Source organism: Corythoichthys intestinalis, chromosome 18 (assembly GCF_030265065.1).
Source record: "Corythoichthys intestinalis isolate RoL2023-P3 chromosome 18, ASM3026506v1, whole genome shotgun sequence".
Taxonomy (NCBI): Eukaryota; Metazoa; Chordata; class Actinopteri; order Syngnathiformes; family Syngnathidae; genus Corythoichthys; species Corythoichthys intestinalis.
Genome location: NC_080412.1, coordinates 17,977,396 through 17,992,403, shown reverse-complemented (window position 1 = coordinate 17,992,403; position 15,008 = coordinate 17,977,396). Strand labels below are relative to the sequence as shown.

Below are 15,008 nucleotides of genomic sequence, written 5' to 3'. Positions count from 1 at the left end.
AAGTATTTTCTTAAAGTGCCTATGACAGCAAAAAGCATGTTTTTTCATATTTTCCGCGGTATTTTATGCTCCTGAATGAAATGGACCGCTTGGATGTGTGTGGAAGCGATCACTATCTTTATTTAGTTTTTTGAATCCCGTGCCATGAAAATGAGTGACTTCCGGCTCCAGTTTCGAGTTGAGAAAGAGGGCGCTGTGACGTGGACGGTAAAAGGAGTCCTCTCACTATCCAGCCGTCCCGTTGTATGAGAAGGAATAAGGATTCAGCTGATTTTTCGGATTAATTTGTTCATTTTTTGCATCACGCCAACCAAATGGCTGCATAAAAATTTTGCTGCACCAGGGAGAGGCGTGAGCCTTTTTGGGGTTTCAAAAGGTTCCTATTCACCGGTGGATATTGGCCAAAACAAGCCCTACTACTGTGGGACCATTGGACTTACGAGGAAGTGATTAAACATCGTGTTTTGTATTATGTCAAATACTGGGATCATTTTAATACGTAGGTGGCTTACATTTTGTGGCTGACATGCTCCTTCTTCACTCGGCCGACGACACCGGTGACTTGTCACACATCCCCCCGCCGGGAGAGCACTATACTCGGTTTATTGCCCTCTTCATGTGCCCGGTGTTTTGTCAAATTTCCTACCTGATCAGAAATTGCAACTTTGTGTTAAAAATAGCCACGAATACAGCGATTACAATGTAAACACGACAAACTTTCTTTAAATAAAGCACTTTTTACTTACGTTTCATCATGGATGGGCAGATTGAAAAGATCTCCTAAAACACATTCTGTCTGTCATGTTAGCTGCACAACAACTGCACGCCGCTGTTTATTTACGTCATCGGCGTGTAGTAAAGCATTATTTTTCATTATATTCGTGTTGACCATGTGGCAGCTACGCATTCCTCCGACGTCAGCCGGTTTGTCCTGTGGTACTCTTCAGCTGCTTACCCGGCGAGCTCTCCTGTCCATAGTAGCAGGGGTTGCCGATCGCCGAAGACAATCGACAACCCCGCGGAAGTGTGACATGATCCGGGTTAGTTTTGTGTGATTTTTCGCTTGGAAAAGCGAAAATAAGACTTTGAGACGTCATTCGGTTCGGGTTAGCATGTCGGCTATCTGTCACGCCTTTTGGTTTGTTTACATTCTCCGAAGCTGGGGGGCAGGGAAATGTCAAAAGCCTGACTAACTGCCGCAGCATTATATAGCGTTCGGAAGGTTCGACAGTAAAGGTGAAGTCGACAGTTTTGACCATTATGGAGTAATTTTGCCATGTTGTAGTGAATAAATGCATTTTTATTATTTCATATTCCATTTAGCACAAGATTGTTATTTGTCATGACCATACCATTTATTTAGCAATTGGGAAAAATACTTCGATAAAAAGAATATCCTTTAAAAATATTGGAGTAGAGAGATTGAAACGATGACATTTTGCGGCTCTCGCATTTTCCTTGTTATGAATAATTCCCCCTGCTGACGTCATCCACCTGTTGGGGACGCTATAGCCATATGATGGTAGGCGTGGCTAGACGGCAGATTAAAACACTCATTTCTCGTCATTTGAGCTTTGCCAAATTGTTGTACATAGTCGAATCGTCTCAAAATATGATTTTAATTCACATAATAATGCTATTTAAGACTTTTTTTCATCCTGTCGAACGCACTTTAAGATATTCTTTAGTATGTTCTGCCTGCATGCATCTAAACCAAGTTGAAAGCGCTCGGTAATACTTTGGGTGTCAAATTTGCCTCTTGTAGCCGTTTCGCCGATGTAGGACATTTTTCCAGAACACCGGAACAGGGAAAAAAACAGGGATGTTCTGCCTAGAGATGACTGTTGAATCTGATATTAAAACATCAATCAAAGAGTAATGCTGATGAAGTTTACGGTCCTTTAGGTCTTATAATAAAGACCCTTGTCATTTTTTTCTCACCAAACACATGGTAGATAGGTAACTGTCTACTCTTGTCCCACTGACACCACAGCATTGACAGTAGCGGGTCTATTCATTTAAGCGAGCCTTTGCGCAAAGCCTTCGAATCACCACAACTGCATCAGTGCTGGATGGGGTTGCTTAGCAACTGGACAGCAAAGCGATCCCAGAAGAAAACCTCCTCCTCTGTATAAAATACAAGCTTGTATGCTCCTTGAATGGTGATGCGCGCTTGCTTGTTAGCCATTTCCACAAAGGCTGTGTTGTTTACACTCGTGTTCATGCGTAAAATTTTTAATAAGTCTTGAAAACTGGTTTCTCATGTGTAAGGCAAAAACGGTGTGTATGTGTGCGGGATCAGATTATAAGGAAGTGGACATACACTGTACATTTGAGAGAAAATAGACAGTTGACTGCTGCAAAGAATTTCACCTTATGTGTCCCCTTTCTTTTTCCCCCACCTCCTCGAGTCTTTCTGTGTATATATTTTTTAAATACAGAGCTGAGAATTTCAAAATAGATGGGCGGTAGAGACAAAATCAAATTAATAATAATAATTGCGCACCAAACGTCTCCGGATGGTTGGATCTCTGTCACTTGGTGGAACGCGTTCGGGTGTTCAAACGCCATTTAAGTGCTGTACCTGAACCGGAGACAAGTGGACTTTTCTCATAGCTTTGCAGCCGAGGGGGATCTCACATGCGTTGTCATATTAGGGGCATTCTTGCAACGAGAGGGGTGATATAGGCTGCTCTGACGTCTGCATCAGATATTAGCCACTTGCTTTTTTTCCCTCCCCAATGTGCATTTCCCCTTCAGTGACTTCAGTGCGCTGATCTCCATCATCATCTGCAGCACCAACAAGAGGGGAAAGCAAGGAGCGAATATTTTTTTTTCTGTTTTTGAGTCCAGCGCTCCCAGCTGAAAGAAATAAAGGTGTAACGACATCAGTACGTCTGGTTCCCGTAGCGCCGCTGCTGCAGCTGCAACCATGCCTCTCGTGCACACTTGGACCGGGAAATTCCATCCACCGATTTGAGACTATACTTTCTGCCTTATTGTCGAAATTTTCGGCATTTCGTTTTCACATTTTTAATTCACTGCCTGCGCTCGTTTTTGAGCAAGATGTCCGATCTGTTGGTTTTGGTCGAGGGACTCTGTGACCTGCACGGATTTCCATAGCGGGGGGCCAATTATTAAGATTTTTGACACCGAGAAGCCTGCTTGAAGTCGTCGCATGCGTAGATGTAGGGTAGTTTATTCGACATTCTTCTCCCATTGCCTGTTTTTAGTTTGTGCATTTGCTGGAGGGACCCCCTGGCTGGACTGGTTGGGATATAGAAACTAGAAATAAGGATTTGTGGAGATGTTGGGTCGTCAAGAAGATAAATTATGTGGAATTTTCTCAGCTCTGGCAGCTTTGTCCTTCGCATGCTTTGTTCAAAGGTAAGAAAACGTCGCTCAAAAAAACAAAAAACCTATCACACTAATTGATGTGATTATATTGGTCAATAAGAGGCTGAGACGTGACAAATCGCATTAAAGGGGTGCCCAGGCCTTCTTATTAGAGCCATTGGTTCCAATGCGCTCTATTAGACGTCGCTGTGGCGCTCACCATGTGCGCACCTCCTCGATACCAAAATCCAATATTAATAATAATTATATGCACTATGTAAGCCTCAGCTCGATTGTGGAGTTTTAGTGCTTATTAGTTGATTGGGTCAGTCAGAATATTTCACTGATTGAAGTAACATTACTTCAAAATGTGACTTTAACTCATTGACTGCCATTGACAGCGATAGACGTTCCATCCATTTGAAGTGGGAGGATTAACCATTGACGTTAGTTCATTCACTGCCACCTTCCCATGTCAAATGGATTGGACGTCTACCAGTGGTAAACTCAGTGAAATTGACATTGCTTCCAATGCACTCCATTAGACCTCCTCGATACCAAATTCCAATATTCATAATCATATGCATTATGATTCAAGTTTCCATCCATATAGGGCAGGGGTCGGCAACCCAAAATGTTGAAAGAGCCGTATTGGACAAAAACCACAAAAAAACAACTATGTCTTCAGCCGCAACACAATTAAAAGCTTTATGTAAGCCTTATAATGAAGGTAACACATGCGGATTGTATCTATATTAGTTATATTAGCCTACTATCAAAATGACTAAGTTGGCTACAAATACATAATGAGCATTCATGATTAAATGTTTATTTTCCCTGTGGTGCATCCTATAGAGAATGACACACCACATGACTCTTATGTTGTACGATGCCGCCTCAAGTTTCACTTCATTACAATATCAATGAATTAGAATCATGTTTGTCTTCCTACAGGGACCATATTACAACAAAAATATATATTTTTTTCCCTCCCCCAGGACCCCATCTTTTTCCATTTTCAAACATTTTTGAAAAAGTTCCAGGGAGGCACTAGTGCATCGCTAAAGAGCCGCATGCGGCCCTAGAGCCACGGGTTGATGACCCCTGATATAGGGAAACTTCATCCTGAAACTGGAGTTTAGTGCTTATTAATTGATTGAGTAAGCCAGACTATAGTCGAATGATTCATGGAACATTAGTATAAAATGTGACTTTAACTCATTGACTGCCATTTAAAGCGATATACGTCAAATCCATTTTCACCTTCCCACTGTAAATGATAAACTCGTTTACATTCACAGAAAACGGATGAAAAGAGCCACATGACGCCTATCATAGTCAATGGATGTAAAAGATGTTCCATGCTTATTCAACTTTACAATACACTTATCAAAATGCACTGCATTTGATTGTAATTAAATATACTCCCGCTTTCCCCTAAAGTGGTTTCGTTGAATCACACAGTGCCTGGAAGAGTCTAATAACAACAGGCAGAATTCCCTCGACAATTAATTTTGTTTTTAAATGCAGTGATGTACTGTGTGCATCCCATGTGGCCTGCTCCTTTTTCTTGCAGTCCCCCAAAGCCTATAGAATCATCTCTCAAGGCTCAATTGTTCTTTTTGACATTCATATTTAGAAGATATTTTCTGGAATGGGGGGGCAATCTTATCAGGTGTCATTCAACATTTTCTTGTAATGATGCCCTTGGGTGTCAAACCCACAGGTTCTGCGTGAGCATCCAGCTTGATGAACAGCTGCACTTCTTGTACGAGCTAATTGAGCAGCATATCCCCTCACTAGGCCGCCAGCTAAAGTCTTCCCACCAGGGGAGATATTTTTACCCCCCCAACCCCCCTCCTCACCCCCCCCCCCACTCCATCGGCTGGTAGTTAAATCCCATTCCACGCCCACCTCGTGAGATGGAGTGCTGGTCTTTATTGAGGTGCTGCAGGTCATGGCACCAATATTAACCATTTAATGGACATGTGACTATTTTTCGTAATGTACTAGACTTAGCCTCATAAGGGTGAGGCAGCCACATACCATATCTGCATCCCAGGTCTCAATTATAATTGTATCTTTTTTTTTCCAATTATCAATCATTGTTTTTTATTTTTAAAAAAATATTTTTTATAAATAAATAAAATGATCGATTAATAAAATGATACCAAAAACAAAATAATAATGGCTAAAACACAAATTCACCCTGGTGTTGGCCCCGAATAACACTATTAATTAATTACTTAATAATTAAAAACAAATAAACATTTTTTAAAAGTCCCCCTTTTTGGTTTATAAATAAACATTTTATATACAAAAGGAGAAGTAATATCATTTTGTATTGCAGCTATTCTTTCAAATAAAATAAGACAACATGTACTGTTCTGTTTTTCTCTTACGTGTAATTAACATACCTTGTAATACATTAGGTAATTTCCCGTATTTGTAAACTGAGAAAATCATTATTTTCTTTTCATTTTTGTTGCTTTGAGATAAACAAGCATGCCCTAAGCGGAATTGTTTTTCTTGAACAACATAAAAAGAGGGTTAAAGATGTCAGTCAAGCTCGTGCTGACTAGATATCGCCCCTGGGTATAGTCTGTCTCCACGCTGCGGCCAACCAAACCTGTGTCTCGACAGCATCGTGTGAAGCAATTTTTGTAACCCTGCATGAGATTATGCAAAGGCACACTCATGACTGGAACATTTACTATTTTGGATGAACTGCTTCCATAAAAGCCAGACAGCTGCATATTCATTGCTTGAACTGATGACATAAATATACATAACAGTGGGCTGTATGCGCGTCTGTGCATGTTATGATATGGTAGAGTGAAGATTTAACGCACTCCCATCCTTAAAAACAAACAAACAAAAAACACTAAAATGATACAAAACTCTCTGTTCATTTTTAGTTGTGAATTTCCTTACTGTACTGCATTATTATCAACATGTTCCGCCACGGCTTGTGTTAACAATTCAAAAGTTAGCTTTCCTGTTGGACTTTGAATGTTACATGTTTGTATTTCCTTTGCAGTGAAGGTAGTGTCGTGCGTCCCTATTGATTAAAACTACTGTAATTTTCGGACTATAAGCTGCTACTTTTTTCCTTCATTTTGTATCCTTCGGCTTATAGTCCAGTGCGGCTTATTTGTTGATTTATTTGGGTTAATATGTAACAACTTATTTGACAGCGGCATCATAAGACCGTCATAATTATGACATGAAGCTATCTTGGGCATTACTGAATGCTTATAACAGATGTCATTAAGTGTCATCTGGAAAATTATGTCACTAACTCCATCCAGCTCTGACCTTTTATATCCATTCATAAGTGAGATAATTTGCCGGATAACACTAAATGACATCTGGTATAAGCATTCATTAATGCTCATGACAGTGTCATGTCATAATTATGATTGTGTAATGACAGTCTTATGGCGCCACTGTCAAATAAAGTGTTGCCAAATACCATATCTCATTATCAGAGAAACAACTGGAACAGTAACTGAATTAATTAGCATTGAACATAAATTTTTATTTTCTGTAGCACTGCAATGCATGCTAGGAAGCATGTTGGACAACAACAGTGTTGACAGCAGGTGGCAGCAGAGGTTGATTGTCTACCTCAAGGGAGCAGTGATGGCCATTTGAAGCTTTTTGAAGCAATCAAGCTTTGCAGCCAATTGGTTCGAAGCCTCATGGTGGTTCATTTGGTCTTAAAGAGTTACCAGTCAATATCTTTTGGTGTAAATATCCCATAATACAGTACAGTGAGGACAGCTGCGGCTTATAGTCCAGTCCGGCTTATCTATGAACAAATGCCGTTTTCATGCCAAATTTGGTGAGTGGCAGCTTATAGTCAGGTGTGCCTTATAGTGCGAAAATTACGGCATATTTTCCTAATCTTAACTCATTGACTGCAATTGATAGCCATAGACGTGTAACCCATTTGGACTGAGAGCATTGAATAGGAATAGGAAACATACAATAATATTAGCAAAAACATTGGATTTATAAGAACTGCATCAATGAGAGCATTTAAAATATGATCAATAAGAATACAGAATATGGCTCTTTATTGTCATGGTAATACAGAATATTTTTGCTTTTTTTTATTAAAAAAACTTAATATAGATATTTTTTTTGTAAAGTGGTGAAAGTTTATCTTCTAGCATAGCAGTAATTGACTGGAAACTGAGCAAATTTGATGGGCAAGTACGGCAATAGTGCAATGTTTGTATAAGAAATTCATAACGCTGACTTCAATCCTATCAAGAACTTATTTGCGGAACTAGAACAGAGACTATAAACCAGACCCCAGTGGTCATTAAGAAAAACGCAGATTTAAAACTGATGAAAAGGGGCAACTTCACAATTTGTCCAAATAACTAGTCAGTGAGACCTTTTGCGGGGAATCACAACGCAAACCAGGAGTGTGACAATATATCAAAAAGGTCATATATCGCGATACTTTGAACCCAAAAGGTTATCGATATGCTCCCACCAAGAATCGATATATCGTTTTAAAAAGGTGTCATTGGGAAAAAAAAGAGAAAAAAAAAAAAAGGAAAGAAAAGAAAAAAAAGGAACCAACAGTTTGTTGCCAAAATCTTCCATTAGAATAGTGACTACATTAGGTCAATCGCACTGAAACCAGAGCATTCGCAGCCAGTCAATTTACAGGTCACCTCCTGTTCATTTTAGGCCATTTACAGCTAGGGCGTAGGTTTGGTCTTAATATTGGTAGGGACGATATAACAGCATAACCTGCATGTACACTTTTTGCTGGGGACGGGAGATTAATATGACCAAACATATTTGGTTAATAATGGGGGTCAGGGCTACATTTCTCACTAATATCAACCTAATTAATTGATAGGCTAAATGATTAATGCAAAATAAATCTGTATTGACTTATACTAACATTCACACTGCAAATTTATAACGTCTTAATCTGATAATTTTGTTTTAAATCTAGTCAAATAATTTTCTCCATCTGTTTTTGAATGTTAAAGGCTAGTTAGCAGATTAATGCGTCAGATTATTCCACTTATTCCACTTACTTTAAGTAAATATTACTATGAGTTCGTGTTGAGCCCAACATCTAAAAGTTGGTCATCTTTCACCAAAGTCAAGGGGAAAAAAATCATTCAAATAATGTTTTCAACAATATTTTTGAATTAAGAACATTTCTGACAAACAAATTTTTCTTTTAAGATTAAATATACAAACTTTTTGCTTAAAATAAGTCTGTTAAGCTTATTTTCAGCTAGCTGTTTTTCTTATTTCAAGAAATCCCAGTGAGTAAATTCGACTTGAAGCACTGTAGCAGTAGCAAAATTAGTGGCGTGTTCCCCACCTCCGCAACATTGATGTCTTTTTACATTACTTACGGTGCCTGCTGCTGGCGGAAAAAAAAAACTTCTAATATCCTTCGTCTTTGAAGGGGGTTGGCATGTAGTATTTCTGTCCGGCTGTGAATGGATGTGTGTGTGTGTGTGTGTGTGTGTGTGTGTGTGTGTGTGTGTGTGTGTGTGTGTGTGTGTGTGTGTGTGTGTGTGGGTGGGTGGGGTCGGGTGGGGGGGTTTCAAGTCATCAGCTAATCAAACGTGCATTTCAGGTGAAAAATGGACTGGCACATTCAGCAAGTGAAAAGGCGTCAGTGTAAGTCTGAACGTAATGAAAGTACTGTAATTCACTTAATAATGGTAGGATCAATTCTTTCTTACAACATATAGGAAGACAATCTAAATGACCTATATAACTGAAGTCATTATATAATGCAAAAAAGGTTGCTTAAAAGTTGGTGGGGATAATTTGAGCGTCCTGAAATGTTGGTAGTGTTATGTCCCTACCGTCCCTATGCAAACCTACGCCCTTGATTTACAGGTTACTTCTTGTTGATTTTAAGTCCTGTCCTATTCATGTGGGGACATCCTTAAGTCACTTCTTTTTCCAGTAACCAAAAATCAACAGGAAGTGACCTGTTAATCCCTCAAAAGGAAAAGGAAGTGACCGAAATGCCCCAAAATGAACTCGTTGCCTGGCATTGGCTGCAACTGACAACCATGGACGTCCAGTCCGTTTGAAGTGGGAGGGATTTTTGGATGTCTACGAGTGATAAACTCATTCCGATTCACAGCAGAAGGATGAAAACCTCTTCTAGAATATCCTAGAAAGAATTCCTGACCAATGAAGCGATAATTGTTGTAGCGCCATGTCGTGAGATCATCGTTATCGCGAGCCTTGTGTCGCAAATCGTATCGTATCATAAGGTCACCAGATTTTCCCACCCTTACCGTAAACAGTCCAGTTCAAGCTGTCTGTTAATTTCAAGTTTTTGGTTTTTTTCCTCCAGCTCCACTGGAAGCACCGGAATGTCTGTGGCCAAGACTACCGTGGACAAGTTGCTGAAGGGATATGACATCCGTTTAAGGCCCGATTTTGGAGGTAGGTGTTGTAACTCTGGCTTTGGGGGTTCAAACTCTTTTCGATCAAGTGGATTTCCAAGTTAAAGTGTAATTTATGAGTCACTCGTGGGAGAATCTGTCCAAGTGCATGCCAGTGGCAAAACATCACTTTGAAGTAATTGCAACCATGTCATTACTATGCATCTGTTCACATATCAGAGATGGGTGTCCCTAGAAAAGTGGGTCGAACGTGGCGAGGTGTGTGCTATAACACACACATTACCATACCTATAGTATGGTAAGTGTGATGAAAAATAGCTGAATGCATAACTGTTTTATAGTATGTATCCACCTTTAATTTCAGTGCCATGGACGATGATAGACATTTAATCACGTGGCTCTTTTTGTCTTTCAGTGAATTTTAAATGGCTATCACTAGTAGACATCCAATCCATTTGAAGGGAGAGTGTTCATTAGCTGCCAGCCCTTTCACTTTAATTGTATTGGACGTCTATTGCTGTCAATGGCATCCAATGAGTTAATTACACATATGTGAGGGGAAAAATAGCTGAACGCATTCCAAGTATATAGTATGCATTGGGTCGAAATACGGGCGATGATGTTCCTTACAATCGCGACTATTTGTATCGCAACCTTTTCCATTTAACTGCATTTAAAAATCAAATGGTTGTACAAAGCAGACTTTTCATTGAAAGGACATGTTAATGAAGTGTGATGTTAATTAATTGAGTGCAAGGAATGCAATAGTCTTTGGTTCACCACTTAAATTTACAACAGTGTTTCCTAACCAGAAATTATCGTACAATAACCTGAAACCTATCTTCAGTATAAAGCCCGTCGTGCTTGCAAATTTTATGATCATGCATGTTCTGCCGCATTAATTTAATTTTAATGTCTTTCTGCTAAACAAGTTTATTGAATCCTTCTGTTGCTCGGATCACAAGTCTCTGTGCACATTTCTTTGACAATTCTTCCAAACATGCAGTTAATTGCGGAAATAGTGCTGTGTGATGTGAAAAATAAAATCTCTTATCATGATGCAACAACCAATCATGTATTTTTTTTTTAGCCCCCGTCCTCCTGTGAATTTATATGAGTTCATCTCTAGGAGACGTCCAATCCATTTTGACTGGGAGGGTTGCAGCAAATGAACATTTGTTTATTTGCTGTCAGGCCACCTACTTCAAATGGGCTGGGCATCAATGGCAGCAAGTGAGTTAAATATAGAACACAAATTCTTTAGTTCCACATTTATTCAAATTAAAAATCGAGCCACTTCATCTTTATTGCCCTCATTTAAACATGATTCTTATTAGTGCTGTGGGATATGGGAAAAATTATATTGATATGCCACAATTTAATAAATTTTAAATTATTACAAAATTATATTGATTGGAAAAATTATACAACAATTATGATAGCTTCACTACCACTCATTTTATATTTGAATTTATATTAAATTGACCTGCCACAAATGGTAAATGCATTAGGTAGTGCTGCAATCTAAAACAAAGTGTCAAAAGAAGCAGCAAAGCAACACAGATTGTTGCTCAAATGTAAATATATCTAATTATCTACTAATACATATGATTGGTTTTAAATTTTAATTCTGCTGTGTATGAATTTAGTATAAGGTTATGAACATTCAATTAGTTAATATTGATTTTGGAATAAATTGTTTTTTTTTTTGTGTTGTATGTGGATTATATGTGCTGCTATTTTCAATTGTCTTGCATGCATTACTCATGTTTGGTTGGCCTGGTGGTCCAATGGTGCAACTATTGAGTGGAGATTAGTGGTACTACTATAGATTATGGAATCCCATCAACGTAGCAAGTCTGCACAAATCGGTTCCCATCTGCTGTTCAAAATGTGCATTGCAGGTACAGGTCTATTTATGGCGATACTGACGCTAAGACAGGTAAAATTTCGATTGGAGGTTTTTATAATATTTGCCGTTATTTATAAACATATCATACAGCATTATGTGAAAGCGTAGACATAAGGGGGCCTATCTCCGTCAAAGCCGACCGAGTGGAAACACATACAAAGAGCTTTTTACGTTGAAAATTCTTGTGAATAAATGCGTATATCCCTCAATTCTTTATCGATATGGACATAAAACAGTCTTGATTCTTTGTTAAATGAGCCGAGAACCGGGCTGTTAGCATTTATTTTACGTAAATATGTCGAATGTGCTGCTAGTCTTTGAGCCACTGTAGCGCCGCCTTATCATCACAAAGAGCTTTTTCCATTGAAAATCCTTGTAAATAAATGCTTAAATCCCTGAATTCTTTGTAGATATGGGCGTGAAACAGTCTCGATTCTTTGTCAAAAGAGCAAAGAACCGGGCAGTTAGCATTTATTTTACTTAAATGTGTCGAATGTGCTGCGGCCGCTTTATGAAAACAGAGAGCTTTTTCCGTTGAAAATTCTTCTGAATAAATACTTAAATCCCTGAATTCTTTATTGATAGGGATGTAAAACAGTCTGGATAGGGATGTAAAACAGTCTCGATTCTCAGACATTTCACCATCCAGTCGCAGATACGTTTAGAGGAGACAAACAACCATTTAAACTAGGGCTGTCAAAATTATCACGTTAACGGGTGGTAATTAATGTTTTTGATTAATCACGTTAAAATATTTTACGCAATTAACGCACATGCCCCGCTCAAACAGATTAAAATGACAGCAGTGTAATGTCCGCTTGTTACTTGTTTTTTGTTGTTTGGGGCCCTCTGCTGGCGCTGGGGTCCAAATGATTTTATGGCTTTGGGGAGTGAGCATGGTGTAGTTATTGACTTCAACAATGGCGAGCTACTAGTTTATGTTTTGATTGAAAATTTTACAAATTTTAATAAAACGAAAACATTAAGAAGGGAGTTTTAATACCTATCTATCTATCTATCTATCTATCTATCTATCTATCTATCTATCTATCTATCTATCTATCTATCTATCTATCTATCTATCTATCTATCTATCTATCTATCTATCTATCTATCTATCTATCTATCTATCTATCTATCTATCTATCTATCTATCTATCTATCTATCTATCTATCTATCTATCTATCTATCTATCTATTAAGAACTACACGTTTTTCTATCCATGGATCGCTTTAAGAGAATGTTAATAATGTTAATGCCATCTTGTTGATTTATTGTTATAATAAACAAATACAGTACATATGTACCGTATGTTGAATGTATATATCCGTCTTGTGTCTTAGCTTTCCATTCCAACAATAATTTACAGAAAAATATGTCATATTTTATAGACGGTTTGAATTGCGATTAATTACGGTTAATTACATTTTAAGCTGTAATTAACTCGATTAAAAATTTTAATCGTTTGACAGCCCTAATTTAAACTCACACTCACACCTATATGGACAATTCAATTCATTGGTTCACCAAACAAGCATTTTTCTAGGAGACATGCTAAGTAACCCCAAGTCAGTCCACTATGTTGTGGTACCTTTTCTAATAGTAGTGGAAAGAAGTCTATAAATGATATGGCTGCATTCAAAACTGCTCTTGGCTTCCCGACATCTCTGAAACATTAGTGGGTAGTAAGATGCTGATGGACATTTTGGTCACGTGAGCGATGTGATCTTTAGGAGATAAATTAGTATTCCATTGTCCGTTCTGGCTAAACATTTGCAGCGCAATCACTTGTCCTTTGATATATAACACAAAGTAATCCAAAGAGTAAGCTGACAATTATGTGAGGCCTTTCATCTGAACACAACATTACAAGTACAAGCAGTCAGCATTGACCTGCTTAAAACCACTGAGTGCTGCAGCTGATATCTAGTACGTCCTATATCCAAGCACGCTCATCAGCATAAATTAACTCAACCTGCCTAATTTTTTTGTGCTCACTTTTGTTGATTTGAATTGTAAGTGTTAGACCTACGTTTATATTTACAGATCTACATTATGTATTGCAAGTATACATATATCGAGGCAAAAATGTAATTATATTGTAAATTGGGTATCCAGAAATAAAATGCTGACTTGTCTCATATACAGTTTCCGATTTCATACCCAAATGTTTTCAATCTACCCATAGACTTCATAACCTGACATCACACAGGAAACGAGGCCGATTCGTAGGTGGCCTATTTTCCAAAACTTCAAATTAAAATATTTTCAAAACCAAAGCTGCTACCGACCTAAAACCAAAACAGGCACCTACCTTAGCCATATATGAGTCTCCATGAGCAGCGGCATCAAAAAATTCAATAACTCGATCCCCTATAAAATCCAGATGAATTAACTTATATAAGTATAACACAACTTAAAATGACCATAAAAGTCTCAGATTTCACACTAGATGCACAAAAATCACCAAATGCAGCGGTAATCACCTATATTTTCAGGATCAATAGCAATATATAATATATAAGTTTTTGACCAAAATAGCAATGGTGTATGGACGTAAAACAGTCTCGATTCTTGGTTAAAAGCAAAGAAACTGTGCAGTTAGCGTTTATTTTATGTATACTGTCGAAGTACAATGCTACTCTGTTAGCGAATGAGGCTAGCAGCCGCCTGGCGTAAACAGAGCTTTTCTGTAGAAAATTCCTGTGAATAAATGCTTAAATCCCTAAATTCTTTATAGATATGGATGTAAAAAAGACTCGATTCTTGGTTAAAAGCATAAAAATGTGCAGGTAGCATTTATTTCGCGTAAATATTGCCAAGTATGAGGCTATTCAGTTCCGAAAATTAGCCGCTTCCATGTGTAAACAAAGAAGAAAATTCCTGTGAATAAATGCTTCAATCACACATGCATGGTACAAAAAATATTATATTTACCTTGAATCCTCGAACAAATCACTCCTGAGACAATCCTTCCTGTTTGTATGTGGTACAGCTTTCGTAGTTCTTCAAAAATCCAAACTTAAATCCGACATGAGCGTGTGCCGTCTTCGGCTATTACCAAATGAAACTCAGACCCCTCTGATAAGGCGTTACGCAAAGAATGACGAAGTGTCATGCCAATAGGTAATGAAGTCTATGGTCTACCGACAAATAAGTAAATTTGCTTGACTGTTGTAATACACTTTGAGGGAAATATAAATGTATGCATCTATTTATGCATTGATAACAGATCACATTGGATATCCATGTCAACTAATACATTAGCAGTATTTGTTGTTGTTTACGACTATAGACTATTCTTGTAGATGCTGCATACAAAATGATGGCCTTCTGTTATTTA

General features: G+C 38.1%; 1 protein-coding gene across 2 annotated transcripts in view; it reads left to right on the top strand.

The window, feature by feature from the left end:
- The first annotated feature begins 2,554 nt into the window (after nucleotides 1-2,554).
- Nucleotides 2,555-15,008, top strand: part of gabrb4 (gamma-aminobutyric acid type A receptor subunit beta4) — an 87,643-nt gene continuing 75,189 nt past the window's right edge. For both annotated transcript variants that reach the window (XM_057820975.1, XM_057820973.1), the window contains exons 1-2: nucleotides 2,555-3,387; nucleotides 9,701-9,792. In XM_057820975.1, the coding sequence (XP_057676958.1) occupies nucleotides 3,308-3,387; nucleotides 9,701-9,792 (172 nt within the window). In that variant the 5' untranslated portion in view covers nucleotides 2,555-3,307. The remainder of the gene's footprint in view (nucleotides 3,388-9,700; nucleotides 9,793-15,008) is intronic.